The sequence below is a fragment of the Tasmannia lanceolata genome, unplaced genomic scaffold (assembly GCF_043159265.1).
Source record: "Tasmannia lanceolata isolate RefF3 unplaced genomic scaffold, GAP_Taslan_0.1 ptg000020l, whole genome shotgun sequence".
NCBI lineage: Eukaryota > Viridiplantae > Streptophyta > Magnoliopsida > Canellales > Winteraceae > Tasmannia > Tasmannia lanceolata.
In genome coordinates this window covers 16235194-16257786 of record NW_027518697.1, presented here as the reverse complement: position 1 = coordinate 16257786, position 22593 = coordinate 16235194, and the positions used below count along the sequence as shown (strand labels likewise).

The following is a 22593-nucleotide window of genomic DNA, read 5'->3' as shown; positions in this document are numbered from 1 at the left end:
CACATTACCCCTAGAAATCCCTAAAATCTCTCCATCACCAAAGGCAACATTAAATCCTTTGAAAATCTCTCTCTCTCGAAAAAAATGGCAACATCTATCTCTAACGAGATTTTATATGGTGTAAGCCGGTGTGGTTATTTTGCAAAAAGTATTGTACAGGCGACACCATAGTATGATCCAGACCACCCATTTGATGGGCACACCGTAAGATGATCCAGGCCACCCCATTTGATGGGCACACCCTAGGATGATCCAAGCCATTGATTTGATGGGCCACAACTTAAATTGATTGTGGCCCAAAAATCATTTTCATAGGATGATCCCAACCCTCTGATCTATATAGGTGTCCATAATTTGCAGTTCCTCTATAGATCAGAGGGTTGGGATAATCCCATGGAAATGATTTTTGGGCCACATCCTATTTATGTTATGGCCCATCAAAGCCACGGTTTGATCATCCTACGGTGTGCCCATCAAATGGACGGTTTGGATCATCCGTGGCACGTAGAGTACTTTTTGAAAAATAACTAAACTGAATTATACTAGGGCTGCAACTGGGTCGGGTTTTTCAAAACCCTAGCCCAACTCTGGATCCCATTATCTCGGCCCTGACCCTGAGTCAGGGCCGAAAAACCTCAACCCATGGCCCGCCCTACAGGGCTCAGTGCTAGCCCTGGCCTGCCCTGATTGGGCAGGGTCGAGCAGGGTCGGGCCGGGTCGGGCCTAATTGACCCTAGTGCAAATACCTGTTAAGAGTGCCAAAAATAAAGCAACCACTTATCATATAGAACAAAATGATCAATAAACAGAGAAAGGGAACAAAATAAGACAATATGAATTCAACAACATGACAAGCAACATAGACAATTTATAATAATAATTTAAAGAAACACCAATCCAAGATAATAGAAAACATTAGCAAAAGAAACATGCATTCGTCACTCCTGAAATGAGAAAAAGGTCTACAAGCTGAGATGGTTCAATTCTATAATAGAAAAATTAGGGTCGGGCCGGGTCACGGTACCCGAGGCATTAACCCAGAACCCGACCCGACCTGAGTCAGGGTCTAAAAAAATGAACCCTGACCGTGTTCGGGCTCAGGGCGGGTAAGGGCTAACAGGGCCAAACTTGCACCCCTAAATTATACCATATAAAATCTCATACCACATATTATCTACAACTAAGGGTAAAATGGGAAAAAGAAGTACTTAGAAGTTACTAATGTACTATTGGTAATTAGGGATTTGCTAGCGTCCATCGCAGATGGTCCACCTCATCAATGAAGACAAAAAAGCTGCAGCCTGTGTGGCTGGTCTGACATGCTACAGACCATCTGCGATGTACGCTAGCAAATTCCTGGAAATTATGAACATTTTGCTGGAAAGTATTGGACTAAGGCGGCGATAAATACTTCTTCAACCCCTCCATTCCAACATTTTCCAGACAACATTTTCTAGACTCTCTTCTCTTTCTGCCTCTATCTCAAAGTAAAGATAAAAAAAAAGAAAAAAAATCTAAAACCAAATCTATAGAGAGAACTCTTACAAAACCCTAACCCTAGATCGAAACAGATCTTTGTGAACTCTTCGGAACCCTAACCCTAGATCGAAGCTGAGGTCTCGCTCTCGTGAGAACTCTTCCAAAACCCTAACCCTAATTCCACTCGCAAAATATCAGAACCAGATCCATCACCATGGATATGCGATTCCCCTACTCTCCGGCAGAGGTCGCCAAAGTCAAAGTAGTCCAGTTCGGCATCCTCAGCCCTGATGAGATTGTAAGTCTCTTCCCTAATTTTTCGTTTCCCCCATTTCTAGGGATTTTTTTTTTCAGAAACCCTAACCCTAATTTCAGTCGCAAAATCTTGATATTTTGCTTTTTTGTGCTGTTTTTGCAGAGACAAATGTCTGTGGTGCAGATCGAGCACAGCGAGACGATGGAGAGAGGGAAGCCGAAACCTGGTGGACTCAGTGATCCTAGGCTTGGGACTATTGATCGGAAAATGAAGTGTGAGACTTGTACTGCTAACATGGCGGAGTGCCCTGGCCATTTTGGGCATCTTGAGCTTGCTAAGCCTATGTTTCACATAGGGTTTCTCAAGACTGTTCTTAGTATTATGCGCTGTGTCTGCTTCAATTGTTCCAAAGTTCTCGCTGATGAGGTACTCTAATGATCTCTCTATCTATCCTGAATTGTTGGTTCGGAAGTGTAGGTTTCAGATAGACATACGTTTATGATAGGTTTTTTGGAGCAGTATGGCAACTGGACTGAAACTGTAAAAAACTGAGAAATACCTAACTTCTCAACAAGGATCAACCACGATGTGTAGAAAAAACAATGCAAAGAAACACAATCACAAAAAAAAAAAAAAAAAAAAAAAACCAAAATTTATGTGGCTTGGCAGTGTGTATAATCCTCAATTAAAACAAAAAACGGTGTAGAAAAACGATGCAAAGAAACACAATCACAAAAACGGGAGAATTGGCCAAAAACACTAACAAAAAACCTATATTCTCGAAATTCTAATACGTGGCGTTCACATAGAGAAAATAACCAAAATGTCCTTTGGTGTGAAACCAAAAATTATGCACAACAGAAACAATGGAGCTTGACATGTTTAGAAGGCCACTGCCAATATTGTATAATCCTCAATTAAAACAAAAGCATGTTTGAGCAAACGTTGAATTGTTTGATCACATGAGAGACTTATTTGGCTTTACTGAACTGTTTTCTTCATTCCCTGGTTAAAATGAATTTGATTTGGTTAGAGGAAAATGGACAATCTACCACAAAAAAAAAGAGGAAAAAGGATGTGGGCTTTTTGACATTATTTGAGATGTGGAGCAGTTGGGCTCTTCAGTGGGTTGAAAGTGGTTCATTTTCAGTAGAGAAGTTCATTATTCATAGTGTGCTTTTGTTTGCACGATTGGATTTGCTTCACACTTAGTAATTTTTTCAAGGGTTATGAATCTACTTTCGAAGGAGAATATGAATATTAATTTCGAATTTTCCTTTCTTACATTGATAAGAAAACTCTTTTCCAGTTTCCTCCTCAACTCCACTCCATCATAAGATTTTTCCATATCAACTTTGTTGAGAACTCCCTGTTTTACATATTGGTGATAGAATTTTATGCCCTCATTAGCAAACAGAGCTCCATCAAGAATTTGTTCGCAGTGAATGAAAGAACTCTGGGCTTTAGATATAATACCTCCCAATGCACGACAACGTCTATTAGCCATCACTTGGGCCGTGATTTTGTAGATGCTATACAAGACTCATGGGACGGAAATCTGCCTGGCTTTTCACATCTTTTTAAGGGATAAGAGCGATGAACATGGCACTCGTGCATCTACCCAGGTTACAACCTTTGTAAAAGCCTTCCATAATATCCTTTTTGATTCATTTCGAACACACCTGATAGAACGACATGCACAAGCTGTCAACCTGGGCATGGAAAATATAGCATTTTTTACTTTTTCCTCTAAGAAAGGCCTTTCCTGCCCTGCCTTGTCCTGGAGGTGGAACCCTAGTCTAGTTGCCCAAATTGAACATTAGTTGGGTTAGGAAGGTCCATTCGTCTGACGTGTACAACTTCTCAAAGAAAGAAACTGTTTCTGAGGAAATTGTAGACAGATCCTCTACCCTGATACCATCCATTACCAAGGATTGAATTCTGCTACTACGTTTCCTAGCACTAGCAATGCTATGGAAGTAGGTGGTATTCTTATCTCCCTCTTTCAACCTCTTTGATTTGGATCCTTGTTTCCACTTCAACTCTTCATGAATGATAATTTGATTATACTCTTCCTGAAGTTGGATCCTTTTCGAGGTCTCATCCGAGGTTAGCTAACTATATTCATTAATGCCATCGAGCTTGTTGAGATTCTTAAGGATGAAAGACTTACTCTTGTCCACTTCTCCAAGCACCTTCCTAGCCCAAATTTTGAGTCTGGATTTCACAACTATAAGCTTCAATTCTAGTCTCGCGTCATCTGGCCCAATACCCCCAACTTCAGCCCATCGAAACCTAAGCTTCTCAATCAAAGAGGGTTCTTCTAGCCATGTCAGCTTGAAGTGGAAGTGGGAGGGACTCCACGGTCCCAGGTTACGATCGAGCCCACCAATGGAGCTTGGAAGACAACAATGATTATGTTGTTTAGAAAGAGGTGCTGGCATGCAGATCCTCTACCCTGATACCATCCATTACCAAGGATTGAATTCTGCTACTACGTTTCCTAGCACTAGCAATGCTATGGAAGTAGGTGGTATTCTTATCTCCCTCTTTCAACCTCTTTGATTTGGATCCTTGTTTCCACTTCAACTCTTCATGAATGATAATTTGATTATACTCTTCCTGAAGTTGGATCCTTTTCGAGGTCTCATCCGAGGTTAGCTAACTATATTCATTAATGCCATCGAGCTTGTTGAGATTCTTAAGGATGAAAGACTTACTCTTGTCCACTTCTCCAAGCACCTTCCTAGCCCAAATTTTGAGTCTGGATTTCACAACTATAAGCTTCAATTCTAGTCTCGCGTCATCTGGCCCAATACCCCCAACTTCAGCCCATCGAAACCTAAGCTTCTCAATCAAAGAGGGTTCTTCTAGCCATGTCAGCTTGAAGTGGAAGTGGGAGGGACTCCACGGTCCCAGGTTACGATCGAGCCCACCAATGGAGCTTGGAAGACAACAATGATTATGTTGTTTAGAAAGAGGTGCTGGCATGGGCGGAAAGGTTCCGCTTGAAATGCTGTTGACCACTTCCACCTGCCACGTCCATGAGAGGAAGATTTGGGAGTGTAGAGCACCTTGGAAAGTTCTTGAGATTTTTAGGATGGTTTTGCTGACCTTTTTGAAATGAAACTTCCATGTTACAAGAGTATATCTGAAACAGGGAACTCGGAAAAGAATTTGAGTCGTCATATTTGTGTTCGTTTCCAAGCCCGCTTAGTGCTTGGGGATATTTCTAGGTTACAAAGGATCATACATCAATTTTCATTTCAATTTTTTTTGTATCTGTCCAGTCAATTTAGTTCTAGACCTTCTGGTAATTTGTATTCTTTGAATCCAGGCTTAAGTTGTGTTCTTATATGGTTAAGTATTCCCCTTTGTTATGGAAATCCTTGGGATTATTTTTCATGCAATGGTTTCTGACTTTTGAAATGATCAGAAATGGAAAATGTGCCCCTTTGATAAGAAATTTTTTTTTTTCTACTACCAGCTGTTATCGAATTTTGAAATGCTGGTCAGTAGTAATAATTTTTGTAACTGATAATTAACTATGGCACTTGCACAGAATAACTAATAATTTACACCTGCTCCCTCTTGCTAAGCTCCTCCTCCTTTTATAAGCCTTTGCCCTTTTTTTGTTATTTGATAATCTGACTTGGCTGCTAATATTGGCCAGTATATCAACATTCTGATTTATTACGACTTCTTGCAGGAGGACCACAAATTCAAGCAAGCTATGAAAGTTAAAAATCCAAAGCATCGACTAAGAAGGGTTTTGGATGCCTGTAAAAACAAAACAAAATGCGATGGGGGTGATGAAATCGATGTCCAAGGTCAAGATTCTGAAGAACCAGTAAAGAAGCCACGAGGGGGTTGTGGTGCCCAACAGCCGAAGTTAACAGTTGAAGGTATGAAAATGATTGCTGAATACAAGGCTACGAAGAAGAAAAATGATGACCAAGAACAGCTTCCTGAACCCGTAGAAAGGAAGCAACAACTTTCTGCAGAAAGGGTACCCCCCATGCAAATGCTTCTTCTACTACTTTTTGCTCACGCTTCTTCATACGTTTTAGAACTCTGTTATTATCTGTTTCATTCAGGTTCTTAGTATTCTGAAGAGGATAAGTGACGAGGACTGCCGATTATTAGGGTTGGACCCCAAGTATGCCCGTCCAGATTGGATGATTTTACAAGTCTTGCCGATTCCTCCTCCCCCTGTTAGACCGTCTGTGATGATGGATACGTCTTCTAGGAGTGAGGCAAGCTACTTCCACTATTATACGAGTTTGATTTCCCTTTTTGTATTTACCAACTGTTTGTTCTTTACTGGGAAGTCGATAAGTTTAAGGCCCTTTTGGGATTGCAGGAATTTTCTGGAAAAGTTTGGAAAGGAAAAAATTTCCAAGAATTTCCTACTTTTCCATTGTTTAATTACACATGAAATAAATTGAACCAGTATAGTTAATTTTTATTTAGAGGAACCTTCAATTTATGTTGATATCCCTTTAAATACGACATAACTTTATTATTTTCCTCTAAACCATGGAAAGGAAAAAAAAATTATCCAAAAAAATATTTTCTGCCAGAAATTTTATTGCTGCAATCCAAACAGGGCCTGAGGGTTTACTTTTAAGAACAATTCTTTTTCTTATGATGGGTTTGGGTTCTGTTCTGTACTCATTTTAGTTAAATTAATGGACAGAAAAAATGATCGACAAAAATGGCTTTTAGTGTGTTAATGAGTTCTGTAACTGTCATGTTAGTATGCTTTTGATTGTATTTTTGCTTACAATATATTGACCTTTTTCACTTTTTTTTCCCTGTAACAGGATGACTTAACTCATCAATTGGCAATGATTATTAGACACAACGAGAATCTTAGAAGGCAGGAGAGAAATGGAGCTCCTGCCCACATCATATCAGAATTCGCTCAATTATTGCAGTTTCACATTGCTACATATTTTGATAACGAGCTTCCGGGTCAGCCGAGGGTATGCATCATATACGTTCATTAGTCCTCGATAACGAATTTTATCAACTGATTTATGCTTATCTTTTAAAAAAATAAAATAAAAAAATAAGTTGATTTATGCTTTACTGTGCAGGCTACACAACGTTCAGGTCGGCCTATTAAATCTATATGTAGTAGGCTTAAGGCTAAAGAAGGTCGGATTAGAGGCAACTTGATGGGGAAACGTGTGGATTTTTCTGCACGGACTGTGATCACGCCAGATCCTACAATTAACATTGATGAACTGGGAGTACCGTGGAGTATTGCTTTAAATTTAACATACCCGGAGACTGTGACACCATATAACATCGAGAGGTGGCTTATCTGTTTTTCTAGTTATCTTCTCAATGCTGTGGTTCTTTCTTTTCTTATACTGCAGGAAACTAAACAGATGTTCCTATTTTTAAAAATATTGCCATATTTTTCAGGTTGAAGGAGTTGGTAGAATATGGGCCTCATCCTCCCCCTGGTAAAACTGGTGCCAAGTACATTATAAGGGAAGATGGGCAGAGGCTTGATCTCCGGTACTTGAAGAAAAGTAGTGATCATCATCTGGAGCTAGGATATAAGGTGGGTTTCCATCTTAAAAATTTTGATTCTTGATTCAGTCTTGGCACGTCCACCTTGTCTTTATTTATTCATTTTTGTATGCAGGTGGAGAGGCACTTGAATGATGGTGACTTTGTCCTTTTCAATCGGCAACCTAGTCTTCATAAAATGTCTATCATGGGGCATAGAATCAAAATTATGCCATACTCAACTTTTCGCTTGAATTTATCTGTGACTTCTCCATACAATGCCGATTTTGATGGAGATGAAATGAACATGCATGTTCCTCAGTCGTTTGAAACTAGGGCAGAAGTCTTGGAGCTGATGATGGTACCAAAATGCATTGTCTCACCTCAGTCAAATCGTCCTGTTATGGGCATCGTCCAGGATACACTCTTAGGATGCCGGAAGATTACTAAAAGAGATACCTTCATAGAGAAGGTGATGACAGCAAATGGTCTTATCTCATTTATTTATTTTCAAGTTTGTTCTTTTTATGTGGTATTTTCTTCCAGGACCTATGAATTTTTTTTATTTAATTATTATTTTTCCGGGTTGTGGCAGGATGTCTTTATGAACATCTTGATGTGGTGGGAAGATTTTGATGGGAAAATACCTGCTCCAGCCATTTTGAAGCCGAGACCTCTTTGGACGGGAAAACAAGTATTTAATCTTATCATTCCAAAGCAGATTAATCTCATAAGACAATCCGCTTGGCATTCTGAAACTGAAACAGGATTTATCACTCCGGGAGATACTCAAGTTCGAATAGAGAGAGGGGAGCTTCTTTGTGGCACTCTCTGCAAGAAGACCCTTGGAACATCCACTGGCAGTCTTATTCATGTTATCTGGTATGCTACCTGTAGAAGCTTATCCACAGTTTTAAATTTTGACTGAAATCCAAAATTTTGGATTTTGGCTTGGACTGAAATTTCAAGATTTTGGATTTCGGCATAGATTTCGGATGAAATTGGGCCATTTCGTAATGACTGAAATTTAAAAAATAAAATTGGCTTTGGTAGGGTCCGAAACCGAAATTTGAATCCATGATTATATCTATGCTTGCAACCTATTTGGATATGATGTTTATTTGTGCTGAAGTGTGTATTTGGGTTTGCAGGGAAGAGGTGGGCCCTGATGCAGCCCGGAAGTTCTTGGGACATACACAGTGGCTTGTTAACTATTGGCTTTTACAGAATGGTTTTAGTATTGGAATTGGGGACACAATTGCTGACGCAGCTACAATGGACACGATCAGCGAAACAATATCTAAGGCAAAGAATGATGTGAAAGAGCTTATCATGGCTGCCCAAGAAAAGGCTTTAGAGGCAGAACCTGGGCGAACTATGATGGAATCGTTTGAGAACAGGGTGAACCAGGTGCTGCACTCTGGACAGATTTGTCATTTTCAGTGCCCTACTTAAAATTTTCTAACACATTCTGTCCCTCCCAGGTGTTGAATAAGGCTCGTGATGATGCTGGTAGTAGTGCACAAAATAGCTTATCAGAGAGTAACAATCTCAAGGCAATGGTTACAGCAGGATCCAAAGGAAGTTTTATCAACATTTCACAGATGACTGCTTGTGTGGGACAACAAAACGTGGAGGGTAAACGAATTCCTTATGGGTTCATTGGTCGGACATTACCCCATTTCACCAAAGATGACAATGGGCCTGAAAGTCGTGGATTCGTGGAGAACTCATATCTCCGCGGGCTAACTCCACAGGAGTTTTTCTTCCATGCTATGGGTGGTAGGGAAGGTCTGATAGACACTGCTGTGAAAACTTCTGAAACCGGTTATATTCAAAGGCGTCTTGTGAAGGCTATGGAGGACATTATGGTCAAGTATGATGGTACTGTTAGGAACTCATTAGGTGATGTTATTCAGTTTCTGTATGGGGAAGATGGTATGGATGCTGTTTGGATTGAATCACAGAAATTGGACTCCTTGAAAATGAAAAAAGCAGATTTTGACAACGTTTTCCGGTATGAGATTGACAATGATAACTGGAATCCAAGTTATATGGTACCTGAGCACGTTGAGGATTTGAAAACCATCCGGGAATTTCGGAATGTGTTTGATGCCGAAGTTCAAAAACTGGAAGCCGATCGATACCAGCTTGGTTCAGAGATTGCTACCACAGGTGATAACTCCTTGCCTATGCCCGTCAATCTCAAGAGACTTATCTGGAATGCTCAAAAGACATTTAAGGTTGACTTGAGAAGGCCATCTGGCATGCATCCAATGGAGATTGTTGAAGCGGTTGATAAGCTTCAAGAAAGGTTAAAAGTTGTTCCTGGTGATGATCAAATTAGCATGGAGGCTCAGAAAAATGCAACCCTCCTGTTCAACATCCTTCTTCGAAGTACATTTGCCAGCAAGCGTGTGTTGAAGGAATACAGGCTCACTCGTGAAGCATTCGAATGGGTTATTGGTGAGATAGAATCCCGTTTTTTACAATCATTGGTAGCACCAGGTGAAATGATTGGCTGTGTGGCTGCACAGTCCATAGGTGAGCCGGCTACTCAGATGACCCTTAATACCTTCCACTATGCTGGTGTGAGTGCCAAGAATGTTACGTTAGGTGTGCCCAGGTTGAGGGAAATTATAAATGTTGCTAAGAAAATTAAAACCCCTTCACTTTCTGTGTACCTTAAATCTGACGCCAACAAGTCAAAAGAAAGGGCCAAGAATGTTCAATGTGCTTTGGAATACACTACTTTGCGTAGTGTAACACAGGCGACGGAAGTATGGTATGATCCAGATCCAATGAGCACCATTATTGAGGAGGATATTGATTTTGTTAAGTCTTATTATGAAATGCCAGATGAAGAGGTTGCCCCCGAAAAAATTTCACCTTGGTTGCTCCGCATAGAGTTAAATCGGGAAATGATGGTTGATAAGAAGTTGAGCATGGCGGACATTGCCGAGAAAATCAACCATGAGTTTGATGATGATTTAACTTGCATATTTAATGATGACAATGCGGAAAAACTAATTCTTCGGATACGTATCATGAATGATGAGGCTCCTAAGGGGGAATTGCAAGATGAATCTGCGGAAGATGACGTGTTCCTCAAAAAGATTGAGAGCAATATGCTGACAGAAATGGCTCTTCGAGGCATTCCTGATATTAATAAAGTATTTATTAAGAACGGAAAAATAAGCAAGTTTGAAGAAAATGAAGGGTTTAAACCTGAAATAGAGTGGATGCTAGACACAGAAGGTGTGAATTTATTGGCTGTTATTTCTCATGAGGACGTTGATGCAACGAGAACAACAAGTAACCACTTGATTGAAGTCATTGAAGTTCTTGGAATCGAGGCCGTACGTCGGGCTCTGCTGGATGAATTGAGGGTGGTGATCTCTTTTGATGGGTCTTATGTGAATTACAGGCACTTGGCTATTCTATGTGATACTATGACATACCGTGGTCACTTAATGGCTATTACCCGTCATGGTATTAATCGGAATGACACGGGTCCCATGATGAGATGCTCATTTGAGGAAACCGTAGATATTCTTTTGGATGCTGCTTTGTTTGCTGAGTCAGATGAGCTTAAAGGTGTTACCGAAAATATTATGCTTGGTCAGCTCGCACCAATTGGCACAGGGGCCTGTTCCTTGTATTTGAATGATCAAATGTTGCAACAAGCTATTGAGCTCCAGCTTCCTAGTTACATGGAAGGTTTGGATTTTGGCATGACACCTTCTCGTTCACCCATTTCAGGAACACCGTATCACGATGGAATGATGTCGCCAAATTATTTGCTTAGCCCAAATGTCCGGTCTTCGCCCATTACAGATGCTCAGTTTTCTCCTTATGTTGGTGGGATGGCCTTCTCTCCTACCTCATCACCGGGATACAGCCCATCATCTCCAGGCTATAGTCCATCCTCTCCTGGATATAGTCCTACATCTCCTGGTTATAGCCCCACCTCTCCTGGGTACAGTCCTACATCACCTGGTTACAGTCCCACTTCCCCTACATATAGCCCCAGCTCTCCTGGCTATAGTCCAACTAGTCCCGCATATTCTCCTACAAGTCCGTCTTACTCTCCCACTTCACCCAGTTACAGCCCAACTTCTCCTAGTTACAGCCCAACTTCTCCTAGTTACAGCCCTACTTCTCCCAGTTACAGTCCTACTTCACCAAGCTACAGCCCTACTTCTCCAGTCTATAGCCCTACTTCTCCAGTATATAGTCCTACATCTCCTGCATACAGTCCCACTTCACCTTCATACAGTCCTACTTCACCTTCTTACAGCCCGACCTCACCTTCCTACAGCCCAACTTCTCCTTCATATAGTCCTACATCACCTGCGTATAGCCCTACTTCTCCGGGTTACAGCCCGACTTCTCCCAGCTACAGCCCGACATCTCCCAGCTACAGCCCTACTTCTCCAAGTTACAATCCCCCTTCAGCAAAATATAGTCCATCTCTGGCTTACTCGCCCAGCAGTCCCAGGATATCGTCATCCAGCCCTTACAGTCAGACGTCTCCTAATTACAGGTAAATGATGACAAATGGTGGGTCAAAGTTTAAAAGTCAGTGGGTTGTTATGGACATGCTCAACTTGGTTTTATCCTACTCAAATATGAGTTGAGCTGGCTCAATCATTGGGTCATTTCAGCCGAAATTTTGGATTTCGGCATAGATTTCAGACGGAATTGGGTCATTTCAGTTTCAAAATTTCAGCCGAAATGACTGAAGTTTAAAAAAAAAAATGTCGGTTTCGGACCTGAAATTTGAATCCATGCCCTTGTGTTACTTTCCTTATCTCTTCTTGATCATGTAGAGTTTGTTTGAGTCAACTTCTCTTCCCATGGGCAAGCTGAAGGCCCTGTTCTAACATTTAGACTTTGTCATGGTTATTCGTCTGATCTTTATGTTAATGCTATGCATTTTGCTTACTTCTGTTTACTTTTTGTTGTAGCCCAACTTCCCCATCCTACTCACCAACATCTCCATCGTATTCTCCTCCGAGTCCTACATACAGTCCCAGCAGGTAAGTTTTTTTCACTATTATAAGGTGGCTGTGTTGCTAGTTGGCTGCTATTATCCATCTTTTTGCCTTTTTGGTTATGTGCTTGTTTGCATGTGTGTTTGTGCATATTTTACGGCAGCACACATTCTTTACTATCGAGTCACTTGTATTCATGGTTTTAAATTTTGACCGAAATCCGAAATTTCGGGTTTCGGTCGGGGCCGACACCGAAACAGCTAATACCTGAAATGGTACTTTATTTTGCCGAAATTTCGAGAATTTCGGTTTCCTGCAATTTTGGTCCGAAATTTTAGGAAAAAAATATTTTGTTCATTATCTAATATTTCCCTGAAATTTCGGGTGGGATAAAAAATGGCTTTTTTTATTTCGAACGAAATTTTGGTGGGGTCTGAAACCGGTACCGAAACTGAAATTTAAAACCATGCTTATATTTGCGTAATAGGGTGTGTAGGTTATTTAAGTATTGCAATTTTGCATATTTGGTCTAATTAGTTGATTTAGCCACGACACTAATAATGTGTTCAATATGTTATGGATGTGTATATGCAACTAGCTTTTACGGTTTTACTTCAAATCAGCAAGGTTGAAATTTATTTGCTCAGTGTCTTGGGATTATGTTTTCCTTGCAAAGGCCTACCTCAGAAAATCATTCAACCGGAAAGCATGTTGACAAAAGTGATCTGGGGGATTGATGTGTTACTTCTACAAAATTGATTCTCAACCCTTCTTCACTATTAAAAATTTTGTCACTTCAGAACTGATATTCAAAGACTTGTTTTTTTCTTTTTTGAAAAATGACAATTCATTAAAATCAATAGAGATATCCAGGGACAAGATGCCCCACAGCTTACAAGGACAAAAGGACGGTCCGAAGTCCGATTACAAGAAATTTTTATAGTGGGGGGTTAATGTGCGACACAACTATAATAGATTCCCGAAGGACCCCCTCCTTAGCTAAAGTGTCTGCCGCCTCATTTGCAGACCTCCTCCGTTGCTCAATCTTGGGCTCCAATAGAGTCATTAGATCTAAGATTTCCGCAATTAGCCTTTAAAACCTCCAGGGACCCTTAGATTTGTTTGATGCCCAACTTACTACATTTGCCGAGTTACCTTCCACGGTTCAAATCGTGCTCATGGGCGCATCGAACACCAAAGAGCAGGGCCTGAAATTGATTCTGACCCATGTGCATTTGTAACACTACTGCTCTAAAAACTGACATTACATTGATTCTATGGCTAAAGTTGCTAGAACTATGCAGGTTGAATGGCATTTTGTATCTGGATACAGATCCTAATTGATGCAGAACGCGCGGCGTTGAACAAGTCTTTTATTTCTTTATTTTATATTTTCGTCATTTTATTTATATCATATTTTTTGGCATCAAATCTTATCCGTTTGGCTTGATTTTGGTATCTTTAGAAAGGTTTTTCTATTGCCTATATAATGAGCCTAAGATTATGCAATTCGGACATGGTTTGATGAAGTTATGGGCATAATAATTTTTGTAACATCCTTTGTAAAGAGAGCCTCGGCTCTTTTACAAAGGTTGAAGGAGCTTGGCTCCTTTCCCATCTTATATTGGAGCTTTTCCCCAAAACCGTGGTGTGGATTTTTCAAATCCTCACGAGTTATTTTAGTTGCTCTTTGTGTGATCTCCATCTTGTGTTTGCCGCTACATCTCCCTGCATCACTAATGGTGTTGATTTTTCTTTCTCAGCCCATATAATACTGGCGTGAGCCCAGATTACAGCCCGAGCTCTCCGCAGTACAGGTTAGAATTATTGTATTACTCTCTAAAGCTTTCCTCATTTAAGCAACAATAAAACTAACCTCTCTTTACCATTCAAAAAAAAAAAAACACCGTAATCCTTTCTCTTTCTCTCAGTCCAAGTGCTGGCTACTCACCAACTGCACCGGGATATTCCCCATCATCTACCAGTCAATACACTCCGCAATTGAGCAACAAGGATGAGGAGAGTGCTCCTTGAGACAAGATCTCGTCGGAGAGGTTGTTAGTCATTTCTCTTGTTCTCAAAGTCACGAGTCACAAGTGATGTATCTTTTCATCTTAGACTAGATGTTTTTGACATCATCAGACTTATTTGATGTTAGTATTTATGTGGACTCATATGATAAATTACTTGTGATCATAGTCCCAAACCCCATTTTCTTGCCCTGTTTCTGTTGTATTATTAGGATCCAGCTCTTGAAAAATCTAGCAAGACAGATTTTTCTTTCAAGAATTAGAGAGAAGGGAAGGTTGTAATTAAGATGACACGGCAAGTTTGTGTTGTATTCTATTCTATCTGGACTGATGTTTATCTTCTGCACTGCAAGTTTGAGTTGTATTCTGTAGAGACTGATGTTGATTTTTTTACATTGCAAGTTTGAGTTGTATTCATGTTGATTTTTCCCCCCCTGGGGGAAATGATATATTGGTCCCCATTTCTTCCCCAGCCATAGGCCCATAACCCCATAAATGCACTGACGGGGTGGCATGGGGAAGAAAAGGGGGCAAATAAGTAGTTAAAAAAGATCTACCATGGGTATTTTGGTCATGGTAATGGCGATCTGTTGTGCAAAACTCACTCAAATGTGAATACTAGTTGTAAATTGTCAAACTAGAAGGCTTGTTTTTCTTAAAATATAGCAAAGGAGAAGGCTTCTTTTGCAAAAAAACCTAATAAAAAAACAATAAATGCCAAGTGTTTAGTTAAATCACATATATAGGGCGGTGACGTGAGGCTGCGGCTGCCTTTTATGACAATGGCAAATGGAAATAAATGCCCTTCATATGTTTATTTAGTGACAATAGCCATTTCATATTTGAAAGGGTAGTGATATCAGCACAACCATATTTTGATATTTTCACTCGTGCCTTTTGCGATGGACCCTAGCAAATCCCTTTCTATCTTTTATTATTTAAAGAGCTCTCAAAGGTCATTACCATTCCCGAAAAGCTCTGGCTCTGTTTTGCTCATTTTCATTTTGGGGGAATTATAGGAGTTTCAAATGCTTGAGATCTTCCAAAGATGAAGCTCGTTTAGTTGTCATTTAGACCTTTCACCGCTAGAGAACTTCTAGACATCATTATTATTTTTATCCTAAGTGGCGCGCGGCGGAGATGTTTCCCCATAATATTTTCCCTTTTTTCACCAAAACGGTGAAACTTGTGTGGGGAATTAGGAAAAGATTCTTGCTGATTTTTTGGAGATATTCCTTAAATTTCAGCCCGAAATTTTGTTTCGAAATTTCAGTTTTGGTCTCGACAGAAACCCGAAATTTAAGGTCTGAAATTTCGGTCAAAATTTAAAACTTGATTGCATCAACCTTAACTACTCGATCCACCCTAGCCTTTGGGTCAAGGATGGTCAATCCCCTCTAAATCTCTCCCCCCAGTTGGCCCAGAGGTAAAACATTTTTTTTTAAAAAAAACATAAAATTGGAAATGATTTCAACACATGGTACATGCACGGACCTAGCTTGTCTTTTCATGTGGTCCTAGCTTTCCCAAATAACACTTACAAGCCAATTCAATACGGCCCACATAGCAGATTGTCTTATTCATTTAATTATTCTGGAAGTGGCTGCTCTCTCATGCAACAGGCGGTTTGCGAAATGCCTTTAGCGAGGTCCCTAGCAAATCCCTAGTAGTAATATTTTTATGATAAGAACACCCACAACTTTATTTGACACACACCTTACACACATGGCAATACTAAAGTGGATGCAAAAGTGTCTTCAAGAGGAAAATGAAAAGCAAGAACGAGTAGGGACAAGAATGTCTTATTGGGAAAGATAGCTATCCCTTTTGTCATATCCGGCGCATTGATTTGGACCACGGCTAAGAAATCTAACGGGCAAAGTCATCCTTTGACCAAACCTTTCTTCTCTCTTTGTAAAACATATAATAAATTCTCCTCTTCTTCATAGAACTGCATATAAGTTTACAGGCAAGAGATAGAGAACTATTCCTTCCATAATTCCCTTCCATAATTCAATGGAAAAAACAAAGAAATCAAAGAGTAAGATCTTCTCATTTCTACCCAAAACAGCCACAGTCTCATTTGTGAACCCACCTTATAGTCCCGGCCTAGAAAGAAGACAAGAGAATTTGAAGGCCCATGCCGGAAAAGGATTCTCCGGTCCGATCATATCGATAATTCCGGCGGAGGCACGAAGAAGAACAAGGAATGGGAGCTTTGATACACAAGAACCCACCTCTCCCAAAGTCTCTTGCATGGGAAAAGTTAAACACAAGAAGAGAATTTGCAAAGCCAAGTTTCCCTCGCCTCCCAAAGAAGAAAAGGAGCCAAAGCCAAAGCCAAAGACAGAGACAAAAAGTCCCAAGTCATCTTCGTCTTTCATGAAAATCTTTCGCGCCGGTAGAAAATCCGATGTTAAGCAGGAGGAGGAGGATTTTCCAGCGAGAGTGCCGGCCTTAGGTCAGATGAAGCAATTCTCGAGCGGGCGCAACGCGTTTGCGGATTTTGATTGGAGGGGAGGTGGTGGCCGCAATTATTATTCCGACGAGGAGAGAGAAGAATCTGATGATGATGATGAAGAGTTTGCGATCCCTCACTCGGCGCCATTGGCGGTGGGTGGTGGAGTGACTTTGGAGCCAAATAAGGCCAACCTTTGGAAGAGAAGAACCATGGCCCCACCTAGGCCTCTTCATTTTTCAAAGAACATATAATAGTGGGTGGTTTTTTTTTTTTTTTTGTTATATATAATATCTAGTTTTTTGGATCTTGAAATGGTTGTAAAGGTTGAAAGTCCCATGTGTGGAAATTTTGTAATTGATATGTTTGTTTTCTCAACATGGATAACACAGTACACATATTATACTCTGTTCATATGTTCATAGGTTGGCTTTTTGTATTTTTTTTTTAATTTGTAGTTTAGTAAGAAATTGAAGTAGATTCATTTGGTTTTTTGTAGACATGGAGGCCACAGATATCTGATTGTATTCAATTTCTTTGTGTTTTTCAATTTAATTTTTCTTAGTGGGTATGTTTGGATCAAATTCAAAATGATCTGTTAAAGTTCTATGACACCCTCATGCCCTATTTTGTGTTCTTCATTGTGGAAGCTTTGTTGTTTAGAAGAGAAAGGGAAGATGAACACGGGTCTTCTTTTTTTTTTTTTCTTTTTTTAACCTCAGTAGGGAGGAGACTTGTTACAAACCTCTGCAATGGATGTCTCAAAGTGTTTTATGTATAAAAGGTAATAAGGCAAGGAGGGACGGTTCTTCCAATGGCAAAGTTCATTGGTTTAGAAGCCAAGCAGTTCTTTCGTTTGAACCTTTGTGGGAGTTTGCTTTGAGATGTATATTTTATGAGGAATGCTAAACTAAAAGGAATCCTCTCAAAACATCAGCTACAAGGGAGCTCCCATTGGATAATTTCACCAAAGAGATTTAATTTTATATTTTTCTGTGCCATTATAAATGCACTTTGGTTAAATTGTCTTGTGGGGGGTGCCCTTGTAGCTGTTTTTTGCAAGGTAGCTCTTCATTTTAGCATTCCTTACTGTTTATGCAGAAATACATAGATTTATTCTAACATGTCCTCCTCAAATGATTTATTCTAACATGTCCAACTCCTTTTGTTTGTCTTTTCTTGAAAATGACTTTATTTAAAGGTTAGTTGAGTTAGATTAGAAAAGAGAAGCATTTGTTATGACCGGTGGTCTTATAGCTGTACAAGGTCGACTTTTGGCAATAGAATTTTGAGCCCTTTTGCGTGTGTCAACATTAAATGAGTTTTTTAGGGCACATTTGGCAACCATGAGAAATTATTCATGGAATATTCATCAGCCTAATGACACCACCATGCCAAATTTTGTCTTCTTCATTGTGGTAGCTTACATTGTTTTGGCCCTTCAAAGTACCTATAAGAAAAAGGGAAGGTGAACTTGGCTCTAGTTTTTTTCCTCTAATGAACCCCAGTAGGTAGACTTATTAGAAACCTTTGCAAAGATGGCTGAGCATTACAAGTTCATTGGTTTAGAAGCCAAGCAGTTCATTTGTTTTCAGAGGAATCTTTTATATCAGAGCAATACACAGTTTTTTATAGATGATATTTGCAACTCCTTTTGTTTGTCTTTTCCTGAAAAAGGACTTTACCTAAAAGTCAATTGAATTAGAATAGAAAAGAGACTCATTTGTTATGACCGGTACTCTGATAGCTGTACAAGTTAGACTTTTGACAACAGAAGTTTGAGCCCTCTCAGTAAGTCAATGTTAAAGAACTCTTAGTGATAAAGCATGACATAATGTAATGCCTTACTAATAGGAAAGGTTGTTCACGCAAGATATTTATTGATAGATGCGAAAGTCATTGTCTTAAATGTTAGGCCGCCCTAGCACTATCAAATATAGGGCTGCAACTCGAGCCGGGTTTTACCCGACCCGCATCGACCCGACCCGAAAATAGCCTGGGTTGGGTTCAGGTTTCATGGGTTTCGGGTCGAGCTGGGTTGAGCATTCAAAAGCCCGCATGAATCTCGAGTCGAGCCGGGTTTGAAGGGGCCCGACCCGACCCGAGTTACATAAGTTATAGTATGTACATTTTTTTCTGTTGTTAGTTAAAAGTTAAAAGTGAAAACTCATGCACCCACTGTTATTGTATGTGAGTGTAATTTCTGCTTCTATGAGTTGAGTTGATTCAAGTGTTTGATTCAGCATTGTTTGATTGTAATTACAACATTGTTTGATTACAACATTGTTTGATTCAAGTGTAATGTGAGTGTAATTACATCATTGCTTGATTCAAGTGTAATGTGAGTGTAATTTCTGCTTCTAGGTTTGGGAATCGTGGGTTTTCCGGAAAAAAACCCGACCCGACCCGACCCAAGATATTTCTCGGGTAGGGTTGGGTTCTCCAAAACCCGACCCGCCCGACCCGAGTTGCAGCCCTAATCAAATGTATATCAATTTCCAATCCACAAACGTTTGAGGGGACATGTTAGAATAAATCTGATCACATCACCGTTGGATCATCATATTAGATGAAAGATGAGAGGTGGTTAGAATAGATTAAGCAAATAATTTAGGAGGAATACTAAACTCAAGGGTGCCCTTGCAAAAATGGGGTGAAAGAGCGGAGCCTAATCTTTAATGATGACATGCAGCCAATGGGGGCATCCTTTCACCCCGTTTTTGCAAGGGTGCTCCTGAGTTTAGCATTCCTTATGGTTTAGATTAGGATTATCATGCTTATCCTTACGGACGTCCGATGATCCTACTGTCGCCAAAAGTGGTACTGTCGCCCAGATTTCTCCATAACGAGATTTTTCCCCTTTTTGTACTAAAACGGCCATAACTCTTTCGTTTGGGGTTCAAAATGCGTGAGGTCAGATCCGATGGATTCGTATCGGCAAGAGGAATCCATTAAATCCGATTTCACGCTCTGAATTTACATGAATAATTTAAGAAAGAAATCACCAAAGATTCTATGTCGAATCTCCAAAGTTCTAGTTTCTGAATTCATATTCATATATATTGATTTTGAGTTCTTTGGAACCGTAAATCAACATCGGATCCAAGAAAACTCAAGATCAACCCAAAGATTCTATTTCTAATCCATATTAATCAAAGTTCTTATTTCTTTTCTCTTTTCAAACCCTTGTTTTAGGATTTCTAACTATCCAAATCTTCCATGGTTCATAGATCTTACCTGGATTCGCGGTTTTGACTCCGAATTCGCGATCTCCTTGCTCTTTCTCCAATTTCTTTCTCTAGGGCTTAAACAAAACGTTTAGGGTTTGTTTAGCCATAAAAAGATGAATTTATAGGCTTAATTAGGAAGCCCTAATATGAGTTAAACGTGAATAGACAAAAATGCCTCTCTCTTAAAGAGGAGGATGGAAATTTAAGTGAGGGGTATTTTTGGGTATTTACAGTAATTAACATAAATTGGAAAAGGGCGAGCCTTGGCTCAATGGTAAGGTTGCTCCATTGTGACCTGGTGGTCAAGGGTCTGAGTCACAGAAATAGCCTCTCTGCAAAGCAGGGGTAAGGCTGCGTACGTCTAGCCATCCCTAGACCCTGCAATGGCGGGAGGCTCGTGCACTGGGCTGCCCTTTAATTAACATAAATTGGAGGGTTAGGATTGTTTGATGTGGAGATTTTTTTCCCATGACCCATCTTTATAGGAAGGCCCAACAGATGAATGGCTTTGGAATTTTGGATTATTGAACAAGTGGCCTCTTACTTTTACTTTGGCATGTTAAGGTATTTGTCAACTTAGTACATAACAGCGCTACCTTTTAATCTTCAAAGAAGTTGGACTTGACTTAGTTCATAAAGTTAGTATTTAAGAAGGGGGTCCATCAAGGCTCTAGTGAGTTCCCAAGAGATCCCAATGGAGAACAACAAAAGGTGTGATGGCAAAAGTTCCATTCTTCCTTTGCATATCATTAATTACCCTTCTGATTTCAACTCTCTTTTGATGCCTTACAGCCATGGACACTTTTGCACATCATTAATTACCCTTCTGATTTGAACTCTCTTTTTGATGCCTTACAGCCATGGACACTTTCAAGGGTCATGATCTTCTGTTCTTTTTCACACCCCTGTTATCTTTCTTCTGTTCTTTAAATTCTCGAAGGCTGTAATGGAAAAAATTATCTCAGGTTGTCATTTCGTAATCAAAGTCTGCTCCCCAATTTTTTTAAAAAAAAAATGAAAGCTGTGCTAAAAGAAAAAGGAAAACAACATTTATGCCAAAAGTTGGGCATGAACTCTTCCTCCTTGGAAGTAGACATCCTGATAAAGAGGACTGTCATGTCATATCCTCTTTTGAGTCAAACAATGTGGGGGACAAACAATAGTGAAAGGGTGGGATTAACAAATTTGGACAGAAAGATGGTGATGTAAATATACGGAGGAATGTGTTACAAGCCCAATTGTTCACAGCTGATGATTGATCTTCTTAGAGGGAAGAACAACCTCTTGACACATTTCGAGGGAAGGGCCAGTCCTGTTGTAATTGCCTTGAATTTGGATAGGCAAGAAAGTGACGTAACCTCTTTGGACTCTTGTATTTAGAGTCGACACTTAATGGGTTTTGAAATCCACATATCCTACTTCACATAGGAAACAGTAACATTGTTTTGAGTCTTTATCTTAACGGGAAGTGCATGTGGGGTCTTCACGGCTTGGTGAAATAACACAAACGTTATTTTGAGTCGGTGAATAAGACTTTGAAAGAGAGAGAAATAGAAAAAAATGTCTTCAAGTGTTTCTTAGGCACTCTTGTAAAGGGCTTCAAGGATGTGTATCTTTGGGTTCTCTCTTGGGCAAGGAAGAAGAAGAAGCAAGGCATCTAGGGAGCGAAGGCGCTTGGATCCTAGAGGGCATAAAGATTATTTCTTGTATAATTCGGAGAAAGCTTTGGGGTTTTGTAATCCAGTGAGTGCTTGTAACCCAATTATTTTCCACATAGTGAAATCTTTTGAAGTCGTCTCTCGTGGACGTAGCCACACACATCGTGTGGTGAACCACGTTAAATCTCGGTGTTCTTGTGTGCTTTATTTTTGGTTTGTCTTGCACTTTTATTTATTTGTTCTTGCTAATCTACTTCGGCAACACTGCGTATTGTTAACATGTAAAATTGGAAACACACTTTCGTGTTCGGATTGTTAACGAGTCACCGCGGAGGGCTGATTTGAGCCCCAATTCCGCAGCAAGTGATATCAGAGCTTAGGTCCTACAATGGCGGTGATGGTTTCTAGTGCAAAGTTTGAAGTGGAAAGATTTGACGGAAAGAACAGTTTTAATTTGTGGCAAGTCAATGTTCGTGATTTGTTGGTTCAACAAGGATTACATAAAGCACTCTCAGGGAAGGCGAAGAAGGCTGCGGATATGTCAAAAGCTGATTGGGATGACATGGATTTGAAGGCTATGAGCTCTATTCGCTTGTCGTTGGGAAACGATGTCAAATACCATGTTATGTATGAGAAATCTGCGGCGAAGATGTGGTTGAAACTTGAGAGTTTGCACATGACAAAGTCTCTTACAACCAGGTTGTATTTGAAACAACAATTATACACCTTGAAGATGAAGGAAGGAACTGAAGTGATGGAACACTTAAATGCCTATAATAAGATAATTTGTCAATTATCGAATATTGATGTAGAAATTGATGATGAAGACAAAGCCTTGATTTTGTTGACTTCTCTACCTTCATCTTATAAACATTTGGTTACAACGCTACTCTATGGTAAGGATACCATAGAATTAGAGGAGGTCATTGCTACTCTTCTTTCTAATGAGATGAGAAAGA

At 39.9% G+C, this 22593-nt stretch overlaps 2 protein-coding genes across 2 annotated transcripts; both read left to right on the top strand.

The window, feature by feature from the left end:
• Positions 1-1425: 1425 nt before the first annotated feature.
• Positions 1426-14659, top strand: LOC143854387 (DNA-directed RNA polymerase II subunit RPB1-like). Its single transcript, XM_077364339.1, has 14 exons — positions 1426-1777; positions 1898-2161; positions 5445-5744; positions 5833-5991; positions 6562-6723; positions 6838-7058; positions 7172-7313; positions 7398-7733; positions 7857-8143; positions 8413-8671; positions 8746-11807; positions 12232-12303; positions 14022-14075; positions 14190-14659. The coding sequence occupies exons 1-14, from the start codon at positions 1694-1696 to the stop codon at positions 14290-14292; spliced, it is 5505 nt and encodes a 1834-aa protein (XP_077220454.1). The 5' UTR covers positions 1426-1693; the 3' UTR covers positions 14293-14659.
• A 1532-nt stretch (positions 14660-16191) lies between these two features.
• Positions 16192-17315, top strand: LOC143854699 (uncharacterized protein At1g76070-like). Its single transcript, XM_077364792.1, has one exon. The coding sequence runs from the start codon at positions 16305-16307 to the stop codon at positions 16998-17000; it is 696 nt and encodes a 231-aa protein (XP_077220907.1). The 5' UTR covers positions 16192-16304; the 3' UTR covers positions 17001-17315.
• Positions 17316-22593: the final 5278 nt, after the last annotated feature.